A 12,447-nucleotide genomic window follows, 5' to 3' on the forward strand; every position below is an offset into this window, starting at 1 on the left:
ATCACCACAACGTTCCCAATGAAAATAAAACATTCTGGTGAGAGCCTGGATGTGTCGCTTTGCTTCTCTGAGCCTCTGTCCTCACGCACAATGAGGACTTTTCTATAGTCAGAAACTCTTCGCTGACTTCCACAACTGGCCAATAAGAGATTAAGCTGCTGCGGACCCTTCCTGCTATCCCCCGCTTCCACCTACATGTTGAATAAAAAATAACTAAAATTCTTTTAAACGTGAGGCTAACTTCATAAGAAAGGAAAATCCATAGGAATCAGAAATGAAGAAAGGACTGCGTTCAGAGCAGTGAGCACAAGAGCAGATGGTCAGCAGCTCTGGGTGGGATGGAGAAGTGGGAATGACATTTACTCATGCCAGGGCTTGGGTTTAATGCCCTTCAGGGACTAGACAGAACCCCGTGCCCATGTAAAGCCTGGTAAGCATGTACACTTGGTGAAACAAGGGTGAGAAAAACCCCACTTATCAGCCCAGGGAGCTGGCAAAGATGCCTGTTTCTGCCCGGGTGCTACTGGTGGTGAAGGGGAGCCCCCCGAAGAGAAATCTGGCACTCAACATGAAAACTTGCCCTGTGGCACTTACTCATAAAGAACCTGGCAGACAAAAGCAAGTGTTCTGAAGAAATACTTCCAGAGGCAAGGCTACATTCCAGAACACGAGGTCACATTCCACCCTGAGGGGAATATGAAGATTCAAATGCAAGTATTAGCATCCCATGAGCAATCCAAGACCGTAAAAAAAGTATGTTACAAGTAATGAACATTAACAAAATAAAGACCAAGTCGTTTTTGACAAAGAACCAGATGTCTCAAAATGCAGAATACATTCAACTTGAAATTAAAAATTCGGATGATGGGCTGAGAGGCAAATTGGACAAGGCCAGAGAAGAACAGTAAGCTGGAAGGTCAGGCACTGTGGGAAGTCCCCAGAACATGGCACAGAGACCAGGGAGAGCCTATGGCACTGATGGCCGTGTGTGGCACTTCAAAGTCCCAGAGCACTGTCCTCCTGATGCTGGTGATCAAGCCTCCACGTGGCCCACAAGGACAGTGGGCAAAGGGAGTGTGACCCTCCTCCTGCAAAAAACAGGCTCAGAGATTCAGCGACTCGTTCAAGCTCTCCCAGCAAACTGAGCGGCATAGAGGCCTCCTGACTCCCAGTTCAGTGCTCTCTCCAGTGCACCATAAGAGAGACCAGGTAGAGGTGAGCCTCTGACTCCTTTAAAAAAGAAAGCACCCTAAAGCCCTTTCTGGCCACAGACCATTGTGGTGCATGCTCTCAGAGGGCAAAACCTACCACCAGTAGATGTGCAACAGTGTGGGGCTGCATACAGAACAAGGGGAAGCCTGCCACTAGGTAATAGAGAGGCTTTCTGGAGGAAAGGGAGCGCCCTGTCCTAGAGGTGTGCACGAGGAAGCTGACAGAGGGCCTCAGAAGGGACTTCTGCACAGGTGGAGGGGTGGGGTCAGACCCTTTCTCAAGGCAGCTTCCACTTAAGGGATCATATAGACTAGGACTTTATTTCTACTCTTTCAAAAAATGAGATTTCAAAGGGTCAACAGCAGTCCTGGAAACAAGTACTCCTGGCAAATAAAGCCCATATGTTGCCACGTTCCCCAGCTCACCGGGCTACAGTCACAGTTCTGGTTGTGACCATGGAGGACAAGGGCAGATGCTGAGTGCTTCCTCCAAATCAGCTTGTCGAACAAATTATTGAGCCCGGGGATCAGCTTGAACTCTGCGATCATTCTGTGAACCTGGATGGGGTAGGAAGGCAAAAAAGCATTACAACAAACGTGCTGTGAAGATCCATCAAAATCTCCTGCTCGGCACGTTCTAAACAATCTTTGAGGATGAAGAAAGCAACAGTCAGTAGGGACTGTGGAGGTTTAAAGGAAATACCTCACTTAGCCACCCCTCTCCACACTCCCACTATGCACAGACACACTTTTGCACTCTACTCACAGATCCCCACAATACTCCTGGAGTCACACTGTATGGTGGGTCCTCTTTTAAGAACACAAGTTTTGGATTCAGGGAGTCCTGGGTTTGACAAGCAGCTCCAACACATACGAACTTAATAACCTTAATCAAATTTCTTAATTTGTTTGTTCTTAGTTTGTTTCCTACTCATATCATTAAAGTATAAATACCCCTCATGCTTCAGAGTAGGAATAGATTTCAACTAGAGACAAGATAAACATATTTAAAAGATGTAAACCCTAAGTATCCTAGAAAAACCTATGCAAAGATTTTTTTTTAAATTTTTTTTAAACGTTTATTTATTATTGAGAGACAGAGTGAGACAGAGCATGAGCATGGGAGGGGCAGAGAGAGGAGGAGACACAGAATCCGAAGCAGGCTCCAGGCTCTGAGCGGTCAGCACAGAGCCCGACGCGGGGCTCGAACGCACAAACTGCGAGATCATGACCTGAGCCGAAGTCGGACGCTCAACTGACTGAGCCACCCAGGTGCCCCTGCAAAGATTTTTGTAAACGACCATACGAGAAAGATTTTCTAAAATATTAAGTATACCTAGAAGCCAAAAGAGAAGACCGTTCAATTCAATCATATAAACCTTTAAAAATTCTCTGTGGCAAAATTCACAATAAGCAAAGTCGTGAAGTCAAATAGGAAAATGGAGAACATAGTGGCAATCTCACATCATAGGCAAAAAGCTAGTTTCCTCTGTAAGGAATCCTACAAATCTCTTAAACAAAAAGACCAACCTTACAGAAAAAGCGGGCAAAGGTTACAGACAGGAAAATACAAGACATTCTTCAAGATATGAAAGTATTCAGCCTCACTTATAATGCTAAAAGAAATTCAAATCACAATGAATTTTTCGCTTTCTCAGGTTAGCAGAGAACAAAGCTTAATAATACTGTGCTGGAGAGCTGGGCCTCAGGCACGCTCACTCACTAGTGGTGAGAGGGCATTTGCCGAACTGCCTGCAGAAGAAGGTCATTTCGGGGAGATCTCTAAAATCTACAAATGCATATTCCCTTTGACCAGCAATTCTACTTTCAGGAATTTATTCTCAGATCCATATACTAAATGACATATGTATAAAGTTACTCACTAAAGAACAGCAGCACTATTTGCAATACCAAAAAAATAGATAGAATCTATACTTCCCGTCAGTGGGTATTAGTTGTGTAAACCTTGGCATATCCATTCAGTGGGGTATAAGGTACCAGAAAAAAGATTGAGGTCTTTCACACATAGTGAATTAAACATTTACCAAGATACAATATCAAAAAAGCAAATATGTACATGCTATATTAATCACTGTGTTAAAAAAAAAATGAGAGGAATATATTTGCTTTTATAAGCATAAAATGTCTCTAGAAGGATACATGAATAACTGGTAAAATTAGATGCTTCATGGAAGAACCAGAATATCCAGGATCAGAGGAGAGAAAGGCTTCATTCATGCTTGTTTACACTTTTTTTTTTTTTTTTTAACATTTATTTACTTTTGAGAGACAGAGAGAGCATGAGCAGGGAAGGGGCAGAGAGAGAAGGAGACATAGAATCTGAAGCAGGCTCCAAGCTGTCAGCACAGAGCCTGATGCAGGGGTTGAACTCACAAACCACGAGTTCATGACCTGAGCCGAAGTCGGACGCTTAATGAGCCACCCAGGTGCCCCGCTTATTTACACATTTTAATAAAGAACTATGTGAATTATTTACCTATCAAAAAATATGTATATATATATATATTTACCTAAAACAAAGTTATTACTACTTCTTCTCAGGGCTCTTATAAGGACAAAGCTAGAAAATGCATGTGAAGTCCTAAGCGCAGGATCAGTGCTTACTGATTCCCATTCTACAAGGGGAAGGGGAAGTTTAGCAGGACAGATGGCCAAGGCAGTGGTGGAAATGTCGGCCTAACTCAAGGGTTCTGATCCTAAAGCCTGTCGTTCAGGCCTACCACAGGTGTGCATTTACTTAAATTTTTTAAAAAATGTTTATTTTTGAGAGAGAGACAGAGCGCGGGAGGGGCAGAGAGGGAGACAGAATCCAAAGTAGGCTCCGGGCTCCGAGTCGTCAGCATAGAGCCCAACACGGGGCTCAACCCCACAAAGAGTGAGATCATGACATGAGGCAAAGTCAGATGCTTAACCGACTGAGCCACACAGGTGCCCGGGTGTGCATTTATCTCAGGAGGCCAAAACTGGACAAAGCTGTGACTCTGGACAATGTTCTTTGAACCTGAGTCCCCTGATGGAAAATGAGAGCTAGTGAAGATGCTGAAAGGATTCAATGAGGTAATGTGGCCCAAATGCAGGGCCTGACTTTACAGGAAGTGCTGTATTGATTGTTTACATGAGCACTGGAGAAATGGAACTTAGGACATCTGGGGAGAGTGACTTCAATTTAACCAAGACTGGTCAGAGAACTTGGTCAGAATGTACAACAAAAAGGCCACTCTAAGGAGGAACCTTCTGGGAGGCCTGGCCGGGGAATCCCTTTTCCTTGCTGTCCCAGCCTCGATGAGGCCTGTGGATCCATGTCCCCACAGCGCCGGCATATGGCAGAACGCAGTCAATGCTGACCGTGCTCCTGAGGACATGCCAGCAGAACATTGGTTCTCAGGTGGGCAGCATCCTGAGGCCAGCCTGTGGTCCCTCCAAGGCAGCAGCAGCAGTAATCATACAGGTTAACCAGAGAAACCAATGACTGATTCATAAAGACTTGGGAACAGGAAGGCTGCTCAGGGAGCAGGGAACGGTCATGAGGGACAGAAAGTAGATGGCTCTACTGATGCCTGGAACCTGAGAGCACAGCCCTTTTTGTACCCTGATTTCCTCAAGTATCAAGCGAGGGGAGAGGTGGTCACCACTTTTTTTTATAACTTACCAAATACCCCAAAATTCAAATGTGAATAACCGTGAAAAAAGATAAAAGCACTGAACATATGTAGGGCACAGAGACATAATAATTTCGTAACAAATGTATTCCATATTGGAGTAAGGAGCTTCAATGCCGTGGAGGTCAGGGTGGGGCTTCATCCAGGGTCCTGGTTTTAAATACCAACTGCATGCTGACAACCTCCATGGTTCTAGCCCCGGGCCTGACCTCTGCCCTAACTCCAGGTGCAGGTAATCCGGGTGCCGATTCTGAGAGACACCTCAAACCTAACTTGTTCAAACTGAATTCCCTGCCCTTCTCTCTACGCCTCCGCTCCTCTCCCCTAACTCCTAACCCACAGTCTTAACCATCTCAATAAATGGCCAATCCATCCTCCCACCTGCTTGGGCCAAAAACCTTAGAAGTTGTCAAAGAAGTCACCCTTAATCCCTCTCTCATGCCCACATCCAAACTATCAGCAAATTCTACCTGTTCTACCTTCAGAATATATCCAGACTGTAAGCACTTCTTGCCACTCCCCTCCACCAATATGCTTAGTCCTGGCTTCTATCATCTCTTTCACAAGGCTGCCAGAGGGGTGGCTTCCCAGTCACTCAGAGTAAACACCCACGTCCTTAAAATGGCCTGTGAAACCCACATGGGATCCTCATCCCTCCCCTCACTGCTCATTCCAGTCCATGCCCCTGCTTCCCTACTATTCTACCAACCCACTGGGCATGTTCCCACCTCAGGACTCGCTCCCTCTACCTGGTAGGCTGCCTCATGGATCAGCGTGCATGGCCCTCTCACTTTCTTCATGACATTGCTATGCTGGATGTCATCTTTGCAGTGAGTCTTCTCCCTGGCTACGTTATCCAAAACTGCTCCTCACTCGTAAGATGGGGATAACTTCACCTATCTCGCACGGAGCTGCTATGACGGTCCAGGGTCTTGACTCAAAAAGGAGCTTAAGGACTGTTGAGTGCCCCCCGCCAACTGCCCACTTTTTTTTCATCCACAGGGCAATGATTAGTCAGCAGGAGAGGACTAGTTCTCATCTATCCCGAAGAGGAATGCTACTTCCAGAGTTCTCTTTCTCCCCCTGTAGGTTATAGGCCCTTGCTCCTTCAACCCCAGCACATGCGGAGCCCCAATAGCTGCCTAGTTTCTGTAACTGATACAGCTCCCAGCTCTGGCCCCCCACCCTGAGCCCCCATCGGACTGGCAACTCTTCTAGTGCATCTACAGGGCAGTCGTCCTGTCACAAAAACCCTTTCTTCTTCATATTAACAAGGTCAGGTAACATGGCCAAGCAACCAGCTATGCCCTGGGCACCAATGCTCTGCCCAGAAATGCTACCACAGCAAGGTATGGTAGAAAGACTATGGACTCTGGAATGAGACTGGCTTCCTGATATGTAAACAGAGAGGAGAACAACCCCTACACTTTGCTGGGCTGGAGTGACAGCCTAATGGAGTACTCGATGCCCCACAAGTGCCCGGGACGTGTTCTGAGACGTGGGGGGGGGGGGGGGGGGGGCCCACCTGGTTTCGCTGACGCCCCATCAGAAGCACGCAGAGAACATAGAGTACTTCCAGTTTGTACATGATCTCATGCATGATCTTCATTGACTGAGGCAGCTGGGTCCTGGTGGAAGTGTGAGGCAGGCCATTCTCCTCAGAAGCCCCTGGAGGAGGGAACACAATGGAGGCTGAGACAGCCACCAGGAGAGAGGGTTGAAACACTGCTTGTAAGGAAACATGTTTCTGCTCCTCAAACCAGCTCTGGACAGACTTGAGGTAATAGAGCCATTAGACTGGCCCCTGAGCCCATGACAGAGACTTTGAAAGCCACAAAACCCCCTCTGTGCCCACAGGGGCCAGGCAAGCTTAAAAACAGAAAAACTGACTCTGCATATCATAAGAAAAGAAATTCTGTATGTATGGTGACAGATGTGAGCTAGACTTACTGTAGCGATTATTCTGCACTATGTACGAGTATCAAATCATCATGGTGTACACCTGAAAATAATATGTTGTATATCAATTATACTCAATAAAAAACCAAATCGACTCTGCAGTTGCATTCTATCTCACTGACTTTAACACAGTGAAAATGCTCTGACACAGCCAATGCAACAACAAGATCCATCTCTTCCTGATATTCTTTTCTCCCGTCATCATCAGAAAATATCCCCCACCCAAGTGCCCAGTGAGCTAGCAACGAATTGTGCCAAACTCTCTTCAGGTCACAAATGACTCTAAGTATTTGGTACCTCTACCTAGATTCTACAAGGAAGCACTGCCGAAAGACTGAGAGGGATTCTTTTCCGAGATTTCTTTTCTCCTGTTTTGCAAAGAACCATCTAAAGTTTTCTAAGGTTCAGCTTTCCAAGGCAGACTGGGCACCACAACTGCTGTTAATGATACAGATGAACACAGTGTCTACTAGCAGACTTCCATTTTACCCAGTTTCATTGTTAGTAACAATGGCAGCAGCTAAGTAATATTTCTGGGACATGGTATATGCCAGCTATCATATTTTGGGCTGCAGGTAAACCATCACATGTATTCTACTACCCAGTTAACAAGAACGTCTCAATGAATCATGCAGGTTACAATGAAGAATACTCATGGGAAGGTGCTAGAACAAAGTGCTGAAGGCTGAGGGCTCTGGGATTATAACTTGCTGGCCGTGTAACACTGGTCAAGTTACCTCCACACTAGGCCTCAGACTGCCTCATAGAAGGGAAGTAACAGCAATGCTACTGTGGACGGCTGGGTGGCTATTTGGAGTCAATGAGAACACAAGAAAGGCCCAGCACCTGGTTCTTGGGGAGCCTTCCTCTTAGGTCCCTGTTATTTTAAAAGAGTACTGGTCAGGGTCAAGAGGCCTTAGGGATTACTTCCCCTCAACTTTTCTCATGTTTAACGTGAAAAGATGAATGAGTAACTGCTAAGGTCCTTCCAAGCTCCCACTGGAACTGCTGCCCTAGAGACCTTTTGCAAAGGGCCAGAAAAACTATATGGGATAGAACAGTGGTTATCAAGTAATATTTGGGTAAGGTGCATGCAAAAGTCTGGTGACTTCTACAAGGGGATACCAATGTATAAGAACCCAAGTTATTCTGCCCTACTGGCATGGAACTATGTTTTTACAGCCATGTCATGTCACTAATATAAAATCACAGCCCTGGGAGATGACGGGTTGTTGAGTGAAGCAAGACTGAAAGGCAGCATGGCACAGATGTTAAGAGCACAGCCCCCGAGCTAGCCTGTCACATCTGACCCAGCTCTACTACTGTTCACCAGTTGGGTGGCCTTGGGTAAGCTGGTAGATGTCACTATGCTTCAGTAGCCATCCTCACCTATAAAACTGGGGTAACAGCAACAGTACCTATCTCTTACCAACATTGCAAAAATCAAAGGATTTAATATATTCAAAGTGCTGAAAACAATGCCTGGCACATGAATAAGTAACATGTAAGTATATGTTAAATAAAAAGAAAATGAGTTTTTCTGCTAATGCTTGCTTGCTACTAGTTTTTTTTCTTTTTAATCTGCAAGGTTTTTTTTTCAATTAAATTTTTAAAAACGTTTATTTATTGGGGTGCCTGGGTGGCTCAACTGGTTAAGTGTCCCAACTTCAGTTTAGGTCATGATCTCGTGGTTTGTGAGTTCGAGCCCCATGTCTGGCTCTGTGCTGAGGGGGCTTGAGAGCCACTGCGGGACAGGATGCTTAAGGGAAGGACAGGCACAGCGAATGGCAAACAAGCCCTCCTCAGTAATAAACGTCTGTGGAGAAAGAGAAACACAGGCAGCTCAGATGCTTCCCCGGGCACTGCCGATCTTTGGTGCCTGGTTTTCACGGGCTTGACAAGAAAGTCTCTGGGGTATTTTCAAGAAAGGCAGTTCTTAAACCAATGGCCAGAGCTCAGCAACAAGATTAATTCCCAAGGATAAGGATGGGCAAACTAGTTTGAGAGGTTTCTGCTTCCCTCCAATCTCTTCAGCTGCATAAAACTGATTCAAGGGGTCACCACCCTCCATAGGTCTACACTGCACTCTGGGGCATACTCTTTTTTTTTCCTAAAACAGCTTTGAGCTATAATTCAGCATACAATTCACCCACTTGAAGTGTATAATCCAGTGGTTTTTAACATATTCACAGTTGTGCAGCCATCATAACTGATTTTAGAACATTTTCATCATCCCAAAAAGAAGTCTTATTCTCATTTGCCACCAAACCCCTCATCTCTAGGTATCCACTAAAGTACTTTGTTTCAAAGGAATTGCCTTCATATAAATGGAATCATAAAATATGTGACCTTTTGTGCCTGGCTTCTTCTACTCTGCACAATGTTTTCAAGATTCATTCAGGTTGTAGCATGTATCAGTATTTCATCTTTTACACTGCCGAATAATATTCTGCTATATGAATATATCACATTCTGTTATCCACTTATCAGCTGATGGACATTTGGGTTATTTCCATATTTTGGCTATTATAAATCTGCAGCTGTAAATATTCATGTATAAGTTTTTACGTAAACATGTTTTCATTTCCCCTGGATATATAAGTAGGACTAGAATTTCTGGGTCATATGGTAACCCTGTTTAGCCTTTTGAGGAACTGTGAAAAGTGCCAGACTGTTTTCCAAAGCGACTGCACCATTTTACATAGTCCCCAACAGAGAATGAGGGTTCTGATTTCTGATTTCTCCACATCCTTGCCAACACTTGCTATCATGTCTTTTTGATGATAAACATCCTAACAGGTATGAAGTAGTATCTAATTGTGGTCTGGATTTGCATTTCCCTGATGGTAATGATGTTGAGCATCTTTTCATGTATTTATTGGCTATCTGTATCTCTGCTTTGGAGAAATGGGTATTCAAATCCTCAGCCCACATTTCAAAATGTGTTGTCTTTTTATCACTGACCTGTATGAGTTCTTTACAAATTCTAGATTCAAGTCCCTCATTAGATACATGGTTTGTAGCTAATCCATTTCTGCAATGAAGCCAGTTGAGATTTTGACAGACACAGAGCTCGACACGTGGAGTACTGCTACCTTAATCATACTGAGTCTTCCGGTCCATGAACACGAGATAGCTTTATATTTAGGTCCTCTTTCATAATAATAAAAATGTTTTATAATTTTCAGAGTAGGAGTTTTGCATTTCTTTGTTAAGTTTATCCCTAAGTATTGCACTCTTCTTGATGCTCTTGTAAATGAAATTTCTTAATTTTGGTTTGGTCATTGCTACTGTATTTCTATACAAACCTTATAATCTGAAACACTGTTGAACCCACTTATTAGTTTAGTGGGTTTTTGTTTTTACTGGATTCCTTGGTTTTTCTATATATAAAATCTGTGAAGAGAGACAGCTTAACTTCCTCCTAATCTGAATGCCTTCTATTTCTCTTTCTCACCTAGAACCCCCAAAGCAATGTTGAGTCGAAGCAGCAAAGGCAGGGGTCCTTGTCTTGTGCCTGTGCCTGATCTTAGTGGGGGAGCAGCTTTCAGTCTGTGGGCATGAAGTATGCTGGCTGGGGGTTTAAGATGCCCTTTAATTGGTTGGGACTGCTCCTTCCTCTTCCCAGTTTGAGTGTTTTTATCATGAAGGGGTGTTGGATTTTGTCTGATGCTTTTCTGCATCTACTGAAATGATCGTGTAAGTTTTTGTTCTTTCTTCTACTGATACGGTGTATACATCAATTGATTTTCATATACTGAATCAACTATGCATTAATCCTACCTAGTCACATATATACTTACTTGGCCAGGTGTATAATTCTTGTATGTTGCTAAATTTGGTTTGCTAGTATTTTCTTGAGGACTTTTACATTTATATTCATGAGAGATATTGGTCTGTAATTTCCTTGTAGTGTCTCTGGTTTGGGTATCAGGTTAATTAGGACTCATATGTTGGGAAGTGTTTCTTCCTCCTCTATTTTGTGGAAGTCTGTGACATACTGGTGTTAATTCTTATTTAAATGGCTTCTTATTTAAGAGGCCAGGGCTTCTTTGCGGGGGGAGAGGGGGTAGTTTTTGTTATTAATTCGATCTCTTTACTTTCATAGGTCTGTTCAGATTTTCTATTGCTCGAGTCAGCTACAGGAGTTTTTGTCTTTCTTATCATCTGTCCATGTCATCTAGGCTGTCTAATCTGTTGGCATACAGTTGTGTACAGTATTTCCTTAGAGTCATTTTTATCTTTGTACATGTTGTCACGTACCCTCTTTCATTCCTGGTTTTAGAAGTTTGAATATTGTCTTTTTTTTTCCCCCTTGATCAGTGAAGCTAAAGGTTTGTTAATTTTGTTAACCTTTTCAAAAAACCAACTTCTGGTTTTGTAGATTTTCTCTATTATTTTTCAATTCTCTATTTCATTAATTTCTATTCCAATCCTTTTCTTTCTTTCCATCTGCTTGCTTTGAGAATATAGCTTGCCTCTTCCTTTTTCAATGACTTAAGGAAAAAAATTAGGTTACCGATTGGGGAATTTTTTGAGTTTTTGTGTTTTTTTGTTTTTTTTTAATGTAGGGATTTATAGCTACACATTTCTCCCTTAGCATGCTTTAGCTGCATTCCTTAAGGCCAGTATGTTGTGTCATTTTCATTCGTCTCAAAATATCTTTGAATTTTTTTTTAATGTTTATTTATTTTTGAGAGAGAGAGAGAGCGAGCAGGGAAGTGGCAGAGAGAGAGAGAGAGAGAGAGAGAGAGAGAGAAACACAGAATTTGAAGCAGGCTCCAGGTTCTGAGCTGTCAGCACAGAGCCCAACACGGGGCTCAAACCCACGAACTGTGAGATTGTTACCTGAGCTGAAGTCGGATGCTTAACTGACTGAGCCACTCGGGTGTCCCTCAAAATATCTTTTAATTTTCTTTGTGATTCTGTCTCTGAACCATTGGTTATTTAGAATTATTATCACATAATTTCCATGTTTCTAATATCTGATTTCTAATACTACTTCTCTGTGACTGAAATACATGGTTTGTACAATCTTAATCCTTTCAACTTTACTGAGGCTTTTTAGGTAACCTAGCATATGGTCTATCCTGGAGAATGTTCCATGTGCATGTGAGAAGAACGTATATCCTGCAGTAGTTTGGTGGTGTTCTATATATATCTAGTAAGTTTAGTTTGTTTAAAAAAAATTTTTTTTAACGTTTATTATTTTTGAGAGAGCAAGGAAGTGCACGAGCAGGGGAGGGGCAGAGAGAGAGGGAGACATAGAATCCAAAGCAAGCTGCAGGCTCTGTCTGAGCTGTCAGCACAGAGCCTGATGCAGGGCTCAAACTCACAAACCACGAGATCATGACCTGAGCTGAAGTTGGATGTTTAACCAACTGAGCCACCCACGTACCCTGTTTGTTTTTTAAGTAGGCACCATGCTCAGTGTGGAGCCCAACATGGGGCTTGAACTCATAACCTTGAGATAAAGAGTCATTCAACCAGCTGAGCCACCCAGCCGCCCCAAGTCTAGTTGGTTTAGAGTGTTGTTCAAGTCTTCTATTTCCTTCTTGATCTTCTAGTTGTTTTCTCCATTATTGAAAGTGGGGTAT

At 43.5% G+C, this 12,447-nt stretch overlaps 1 protein-coding gene across 2 annotated transcripts in view; it reads right to left on the minus strand.

Annotated features, from left to right (window-relative positions):
- Positions 1–12,447, minus strand: part of TRPC4AP (transient receptor potential cation channel subfamily C member 4 associated protein) — a 68,964-nt gene that overhangs the window by 9,537 nt on the left and 46,980 nt on the right. Inside the window, exons 9-10 of one of the 2 annotated variants that reach the window (XM_060616296.3) lie at positions 6,417–6,559; positions 1,638–1,769 (exon numbers count right to left, since the gene is read on the minus strand). In XM_060616296.3, coding sequence (XP_060472279.3) covers positions 1,638–1,769; positions 6,417–6,559 — 275 coding nt within the window. Of the gene's footprint in view, positions 1–1,637; positions 1,770–6,416; positions 6,584–12,447 lie in introns of both variants that reach the window. The other variant, XM_060616287.3, reaches the window with a different exon arrangement.

This window comes from Panthera onca, chromosome A3 (assembly GCF_046562875.1).
Source record: "Panthera onca isolate mPanOnc1 chromosome A3, mPanOnc1 haplotype 2, whole genome shotgun sequence".
Lineage (NCBI taxonomy): Eukaryota > Metazoa > Chordata > Mammalia > Carnivora > Felidae > Panthera > Panthera onca.